Genomic DNA, 8869 nt, shown 5'->3' on the forward strand with positions numbered 1-8869 from the left:
CCATTACAGTCTGTGTTGGATCTTCGGGACCATTTGGGACGGACTAAGTTTTGTCTGCTTCTTCTGGTAAATAAATATTCAGCCTATATATAAATATACATATATATAAACATACATATGTGTTTATGTATATATATATATATGTATATATATATATATATATATATATATATATATATATAATATATATATATATATATATGCACCCATATGTGGGGATGCTGATGTTTCTGAAGTTTCTTCTACTTATAAAAAAGATTAATGTCTCTCTCTCTTATGGTGTCCATAAAACCATTGCTATTAGAGAAATTAATACCACTGTACAAAGATATCTTTCGTTGCTACAGTACTCAGAAGATCATGTGACCTCGGGGAGAGAGAGAGAGTACATCACGTAATCACAGATGTTCCTTTATTGGTTTTATGTCATAACTTTCGCATATGTTTAAAGTGATGCCGTAATTGAAAACTTGTTAAAGTCACCGCAAATGGGTCACACTACAGAGTCATGGTGTTGTGTGTGTGTGTGTATGTATATGTATATATATATATATATATATATATATATATATATATATATATATATATATATTATATATATATATATATATATATATATATAATATATATATACATATATATATGTATATATATATATATATATATACATGTATATATACACATACATATATATAGTATATATATTTATAGAGAGACAGAGATACATGCATATATATATATATATATATATATATATTTATATATATATATATATATAATTTATATGTGTGCATTTACTTTAAACTATGTACTTAGCCCATACATATGGACAGTGTAATGTATAATGTAAGTATTATCATGTACAAAACATTGTTTAAAAGTGAGGAATCTCTTAGCGCCGCTGAATGCAGAACAAATCACGAAGAATCTACTTCTTTTTCAATATAATGTTTCATTTACAGTACCGAATGATAAGCTTGCGATTAGCGCACTAAATCTGCATGAAATTTTAATGCTGTTGTGTTTAACTGCTAATCAATGAATATTTCCAGTGAATAATATTCCTTATACATTCCTCTTTGTGCTTTGCTGCCTTATTTTTGTATAGTTACTGTTGTGTCCCTTAAGATTTTATCTTCGTAACTACTTCCCTATTTATCTGCATACTCGTATGTTCGTGTTTATTAACGTTCTGTATACATACATTTATGGATGGGTGTCCATACATGACAAATCTTCAATAATCCACTTCCTCCGCCCTTCATATCATTGTTATTACCTCTATGATCTGGTTCAGTGGTTCTTAAACTTTCTTGCCTTGCATTATGTATAGATCCCACGGTCCCCCCACCCCTGAAATTTTTGCCAACTATGAACTGTAAACAATATGTTGCCTATTTGCTTACATGAATATATGGATGAATGATAGATTTTTGTTTTATTGGTGTCAAATTTTTTAAAAGTATGCACTGTTCTGTATTTCAATTCATAAATAAGACTTGAAATGAAAACTGACTTATATTTTGAATTTTTGGCATGTTTTGAGATAATAATTAGAAAACAGATGGAAGCAGTGATAATGTTTTTGGCAATTTTGCAATTAATATCACAAATAAAAAAAAAATAGGCACCATCTGGCAACCCTGTTGGGGGGGCGAGCCCCCCAGTTTAAGAATCACTGACTAGTTCTTCATTGGAGGGGTGGGTAGAGCTCTCGGCTAGCACGCTGTTGGCCCAGCGTTCAACTTTCCAACCGGCCAATGAAGAATTAGAGGAGTTTATTTCTGGTGATAGAAATTCATTTCTCGTCATAATGTGGTTCAGATTCCACAATAAGCTGTAGGTCCCGCTGCTAAGTAACCAGTTGGTTCTTAGCCACGTAAAATGAATATAATCCTTCGGGCCAGCCCTAGGAGAGCTGTTAATCAGCTCAATGGTCTGGTTAAACTAAGATATACTTAACTTCTATGATCTACTGAAAATCGACTTTGGTCTCCCTTCAGGCAGATCTGAATTTCCATGTTCTTTCAGCCATAGTTCATGTTTCCCGTTAAGCTTGTTAGCGACCTTGTGTTTAAGCGCCACTACTACTGCGTAATAAGAGTACGTACGAATGAGCCGAAACAAAGGAAGGCAAGGTGTCATACCAACTAACTGTTCTCTTCTCTTTGTGTTTTCTTGCAGGAAGATCCAGGTGAGTCCGATCAGGAAAGCCTGAATTGCTGTCGCAGGAATTTTGTAAGTATGAACAATCCCCTTACTGGAGGGTGAACCTCGACTGGGAAATAATTATTCATATTACTTGTAAACACACCTTATGTTTCCTACGATTAAAGCCTTCAACGCGTATGTATACAATTATATTCGCAGAACTGAGTTGAATTGGATATAGAATTTAGGCCAAACGCCAAGCACTGGGGCCTATGAGGCCATTCACCGCTGAAACTGAAATTGACAGTAAAATGTTTGAAAGGTGTAACAGGAGGAAAACCTCCCAGTTGCACTATGAATCATTTGTTAGGAGAGGGTGGAAAGTAAGATGGAAGAAAGAGAATGTGAAAGGAAGTACAGTAAAAGGAAGGAAAAGGATTGCAGCTAGGGGCCGAAGGCACGATGCAAAGAACCTTAAGTAATGCCTACAGTGCACCGCATGAGGTGCACTGACGGCAGTACCCCCCTACGGGAATTATATTCGTAGAGCTCATCATATAAACTTTTGCTTAATCCTCTAAAAACATTAAAAATAAAAAAAATTACACACAAGCAAATAAAAGGGAGCGGCAGGAAATGTAAGTGAATCCGTTTCTTTGTTATCCGGGGATGGAACGATAAAATTTAAACGACATTCGTAAACAGTTGCCGGAGAAAACATTATCAGCAACAATAAAGTTCAAAAGTGTGAATAAAATTTATATTAACAATACCCTGTCACTTTAAAGGCTACTTGAGTTTTGTCGCCGGAAACAAATTAAATCTTAAGTGAATGTTTTTTTTTTTTTATAGAACTTCTCTCCACAAATGAACAAAAAGCACGGTGGGGTGAGTTATGATGGATATATCGAAATATAAACAGCAAAACGGAAAGACAATAACTTTGTTAGGGTCCTCTTGATCTGAAAAGTGAGCTGCTTGTCGGTTATGTCTATGAATCTTAGATGTTATCTGAGGTCTACTTCCAAATCAATGTAATGAAAGTACAAGGGGAAGCTGGCAATTGTATAAAAAAATATATTGTTTTGAAACTACTGGAAAGAAGTATTTGATTTTTGTTTATAGAACTAGTGTTTGTTTAACAATCAAAAGCCTTTTCACGGGAACCGAAGCCACTTTAGAAATAAAGCTGACGTTATCTCTTTAGGAAAAATTTTTTTAACTTGCAAAGCATGGGTTTGGCTAAATTATTTTTAGCAATTAAGATAATTAAACAAAAACTTCATTATCTAGACTTTAAGTAAACCCTTTCTCTATATTATGCTTGCTCCAACAGATTGCCAAAGGGTATCAACCTATAATAACCTGGGTGGTTTCTGCTACGTGAGAGGAGTGGATCCTTGTAACGGTTCGGAATTCAGAAGAGGTTGTTCCGGCAGAGACTGCGCCCTCTGTGTTACAAGTGAGGAAACTGCCGAGTTACCAAAGAGTTTTTTGCACCTCGTTTATATTTCTCAACTGCATCAGTCAAAAATGTTGCATTTATATGATAGATTTTGTATCTTGTTTTCACTGAAGCATTTCTTTCATAGAATTCACCTAAAACCCAAGTAAGTTCAATTTCCAGCTATTCAGGAGGTTGTTTGAATGACTGATTTATGGTTACTAAAACAAATGTTGTAATGCCAGTTTTAGTAATCACAAATCACTCAATCAAGCAGCCTCCTGAACAGCTGGAATTTAAAGTTACTCAGACTGTAGGTGAATTCTGATAACATCTTCCTTCCATGCAGATACCTCCATCTGCTTGGCGAAGCCAGCCTGCTCGGACGCTAACGGATCCTGTGTTAAGAACTTGTCACAATGCGATAGACTCATCAATGAAATGCATTGCCACGGAGATGGATGCGCTTGCTGCAAGGATGGATGTGAGTTGATGAAGGATTACAGAAGGATGTAAAAGAAAATTCAGTAAAGTAGTATATATATATAATTATAGATAGTCTTTAGTAAGAGTATATTATTGACCACACGTTCTTTGAATAGTCAATGATACTCAATGAACGCAGGTTCATATTTGGAGAGTCACTAGCGTAAAGCAAAGAGATATCCATTTAATTTTGTATCTTCATTAGTAAAAGAATAAAAATAGATGGAGAAAGTTGACTTGAGCGGCCGACCCTGCTATACGGTGGGATTAATAAGGTCGAAAGAAGGAGAAAAGTAGTAAACGCGAATAAAAGTATGCTATAACAATTAAATTTATATAATTATACTTGCTTACTACATTAGATTTCTTCCTCTCTCTCTCTCTCTCTCTCGAGAAAAAAATCACGCAATCATTAACGAGCATTTTCCCTTCGAGATTAAAAAATAACATCGCCTTATCACTTTCTTCATGTATGGTGAAATAAAATTCTAATTCGAAATGGAGCAAAATGAATATAAGTAACTACTGAAAATTGAAGATTTCCACTAATACAAACCTCAGTTAACAGAGAATTCAAATTCTAATATGCAAGGACGGGCCAACAATAGAGTGACTATCTCTCAATTACTCTTTTCGCCTGCATCATGGCAACACAGGCCAGCGTCAACCAGAATGCGAGGAAGTGGGAGGATATTGCTTGGCAACAGAGCAGAGACACAGGTGTCCTGGAACCAAGTTCAACCTCGGGTGTCTCGGTACCAACTGCTTCTGCTGCGTTCCAGGTTACAAATTTATACATCTGTGTTGCCCTATTTTCATCACTTTTTCATGGACAATAGAAGTCTCCAGAGTTTATATATATACACACACATATGTATATGGATATAGATATATATATATATATATATATATATATATATATATATATATATATATATATATAATATATATATTCTTATAATATATTTTTCCCATTTTATATCTTCTTTTAACGTGCCTAAATTTTTTCCCATTTGTATGGGGTATATATATATATATATATATATATATATATATATATATATATATATATATATATATATATATATATATATATATATATATATATATATATAGATATATATACAGTATATATATATATATATAGATAGATATATAGATATATATATACTGTATTATATATATAATATATATACATATATATATATAGATATATACATACTGTATATATAATATATATACATACATATATATATATATCTGTATATATATATATATAATATATATATATATATATATATATATATATATATATATATATATACTGTATATATAAGTAGGATGAAGAATGATATATGAGGTAAACCAGATGAAAAGAGTATTAGCGTCAAAGATATTATATTGGAAGAGTAAATGAGCGGTATGCAAAATCCAAGGGCGTAATCACAGTAGTGGTAGAGGTTTAGTAAAAGAAGAACGACGACTCTGATTTGTAGTTACAACAAGACAGAAGAAACGATCATGTGGCAGTCTACATGAGGATGAAAAGGTGTAGTCCGAGCAAGTACAGTAAGCCATAAAGAATGTTGTTCTTTCGGAAAGCTCATGGAGAGGGAAAAGTTAATGAGTAAATGGATCTTGGAACACGTGATGCAAGTAGAGAAATACTACATAGAATCTAGCCCTGTGTTGAAGAGCTGTTGAATATGGGAGACAGAATATGCAAGTGTGGAAGAGGTTAGTGCAAATTTGAGAAGCTGAGCAGAGGTGACTATTGAGGTTGCCAGGGCAATTAAGGTGAAGATTAGAGACGGCGGTACGTTGGTGAGTGTGAGAAAGTGGCTCACCATGTTGTGCAAGGTATGTGTAGATGAGGGAAAAGCTAAAAAGAAATGAGTTGGCGGACTAATTCCTCTGGTGTATTATGGTAGACGTGATAGAGGTGCTTGTAAGAATTACTGGTAATAATATTACTTTAGCAATCTGTGGTGATGTTTGGTAGGATTTTTATTGAGAAAGTACGACAGATGACTGGTTTATTAGGAGCTATGCTATATAAGGACAAACAACTTAAAGTTATATATATATGTGTGTTTGTGTGCATGTGCATGCACGCAATCGATTTCCACGCACAAGCATCACCTTGGTTCTCTTGGTTAATATAGCCATAACTCTAGATTTCACATTTTATATTTTTATTGGCCTTTTAGAATTGATCTCCTTTTCCAGATACCAGGGAGTGTATTGAAAAACAGGGTTGCTTAAATAAGGATGGATACTGTCTGAAAAAGGCAAATTGGACCCTCTGTGACAAGGAGATAGATTCTTTCTTCTGCCTTGGAGACGACTGTGCCTGCTGTAGGGAGACGAGTAAGTTCCCATTTTATACCTACAGCTACTTCAGGAATGAATAAAGATTTCATAGATCAGGTCATCTTGGCTCAAATATCTTATCATGAGAATCTTATGACAAAAAATAATCCATGCAAAGCATAAATTTAAGTCCTGAAAATGGTAGCAAACAATATTCTGCAGTTTGATGTCCGCCTCTGGAAACCATTTTTTTTTCTGACATTGCCAGCGTTTCCGCATTTTATTAATACCATTAAAAGAGTTAGAATTGATTCCAGGAAAATAGCTCCATGGGGCATTTTAAATCTGACCGTGGAGGGAAAGACCGAGTTATAAAACCAGACATTTCAAGGACTGTAGATTTTCTTAATGTGGGATTGCTTTTCCTTACCAATATTTTTGGTTAGCTTTCAAAATCAATACATTTTGAGGCTTAACTGTAATAAGATGACCAACTGCTTGTATATTTAGTTGATGCCAATTTAGTTACCATGGAATTATCTTGGTAGGTTACCTTCACTTTTGACTCGAATCCATGTTACTCATGAAGTTTTACTTAACCAATGTAAACAAAGTTTACTACATTAACTTTTTTACAGCACAGATAATCACCAATTCTAAACTTATTTTCTTACCTGTTTAAACTGAGTAAATATAATATTGGCCTGAAATCTGTTCAGAATAGCGTACTCTTTGTAATCACCACCAGAGTGCTCACGTAATGGCACGTGCGAAGATCAGGGAGGTTATTGTTTTAGAAATAAGACATATGACTGGAAACAACATGCCTGCGAGGGTCAACAAGTTCCTGGTGGTTGTGGAGACTCTGATTGCATCTGCTGCATACCTGCTGCAGGTAAGAAAAACAATTACTGGTCTGGAATTTAAAATTATTCCAGAATAGGCAAAGAACAGAAATAGGGAGTGGGGCTCTTTAGACAGTTAGAGTTGCAAAACTTACCAGTACTTAATTTTTCTCCAAATAGAATTGTATTATCAGGTAGCAAGTTCTATATTATAATTATCACTCGTCTATTTGGAGCGGTATCTTGAAGTGTTTCTTTCATGATTAAGACCAGACAGATTTGGCAAGTGTTTGATTATTTTAGGTAAAAGTAACATTACCTTTTCTTTCTGCTTATAACTTGAAAGAGTTGACTTAGTGCAGCCGAGTCTACTGAATTTATTACAGTGAACTTCGTAGGTTCACTTTATAAAACAACATACCCTATTAAGATTGAAAATTTTTCAAAAGAATTACTAATTTTATCTTGGTTTTTATAGGTAAATAAGCCGAAGCACGGCCATGCTACTGCTTACCTAGGTGGAGGACTTTCAGAACAACCAAGAAGCTGCAATGTGTTCATTTCTTATTTCTTCCATGGAACCGACACGTTAATCGATTTCCTGTTTCTGTCTTCTAAATCGCAGCAGTTAAGCTACTGAAGGGTCCAACGATTTAATGCGAACTCCAAGATCTAACTCAAGATTCGTATAGTGTCTACATAAAGTTACTGTAATTTGACTCAAATACATTTCCCTACTGCTTCCATGACTTGTTTTCCTATCCTTATTAAACAAACCTCTCGATTGTTGAAGCATACAACCCACTATAATTGAAGACTGACTTTTGGCCCCCGTGACAACTCTTACAGCGGGATTAATAGAAAACATGCCGTTGTTCATTCACTCCAGGGTTATCTGTTACTAACAAGGCAGGGAAGTCAATTTTTCGTAGATCACACACCAACTGACCTAGAATCTGAGCTACTTCAGTTTTTTCTTCTTTTTTTGATAGTATGAACATCAGTGTCAGTGCAGTATTACGAATTCTCTTAATAATAATGATAGTAGTAATAATAATAATAATATCTCGGAAGAAGATTCTCTCAAACAAGCTTCATTGAACAAAACGGCCGTCTGGATGCCTCTGAGTCTGCATTGTAGTTTCTCAATCGAGAGACTGAGAAACCACAGTACAAACTCAGTGGCATTCAGACGGCCGTTCTGTTCAATGAAATAATAATAAAAAAAAATAATAATAATAACAGGAGCAGAGGACAGAAGAAGACAAAATAATAATAAAAAAATAATAATAATAATAACAGGAGCAGAGGAGAGAAGAGGACAAAGTGCGAGAGACAAAGAAGGGATGTATTTCAATTCGTAATGCAGTAAACCTCACCATAGTGATAGTGGAGTTTGATGCCACTTACAGAAAAAAAAGTTACATAATATGAGTACGGTACTACAAAAAATAACGATAAAGATAATTCACCTTTCTGATCATTATTTCCCAGAAAGGAAGAACATATATTTCAAGATGTTACAACGGCGAAAATTTTGAAAGTATACATAAATCCATACTTATGCACTCACGTGGAAACATATACATATGTGTGTGTCAGTGTGTGTGTGTGTATATATATATATATA

The 8869-nt window shown here is 34.3% G+C and overlaps 1 protein-coding gene across 1 annotated transcript in view; it reads left to right on the forward strand.

The window, feature by feature from the left end:
• LOC136839808 (protein psiN-like) overlaps positions 1-7983 on the forward strand; it is a 19633-nt gene extending 11650 nt beyond the window's left edge. Inside the window, exons 2-8 of the mRNA XM_067106138.1 lie at positions 2185-2194; positions 3488-3613; positions 3945-4079; positions 4738-4863; positions 6311-6451; positions 7143-7289; positions 7718-7983. Of these exons, the coding sequence (XP_066962239.1) occupies positions 2185-2194; positions 3488-3613; positions 3945-4079; positions 4738-4863; positions 6311-6451; positions 7143-7289; positions 7718-7725 (693 nt within the window). The 3' untranslated portion in view covers positions 7726-7983. The remainder of the gene's footprint in view (positions 1-2184; positions 2195-3487; positions 3614-3944; positions 4080-4737; positions 4864-6310; positions 6452-7142; positions 7290-7717) is intronic.
• Positions 7984-8869: the final 886 nt, after the last annotated feature.

The sequence above is a fragment of the Macrobrachium rosenbergii genome, chromosome 6 (genome assembly GCF_040412425.1).
Source record: "Macrobrachium rosenbergii isolate ZJJX-2024 chromosome 6, ASM4041242v1, whole genome shotgun sequence".
Lineage (NCBI taxonomy): Eukaryota > Metazoa > Arthropoda > Malacostraca > Decapoda > Palaemonidae > Macrobrachium > Macrobrachium rosenbergii.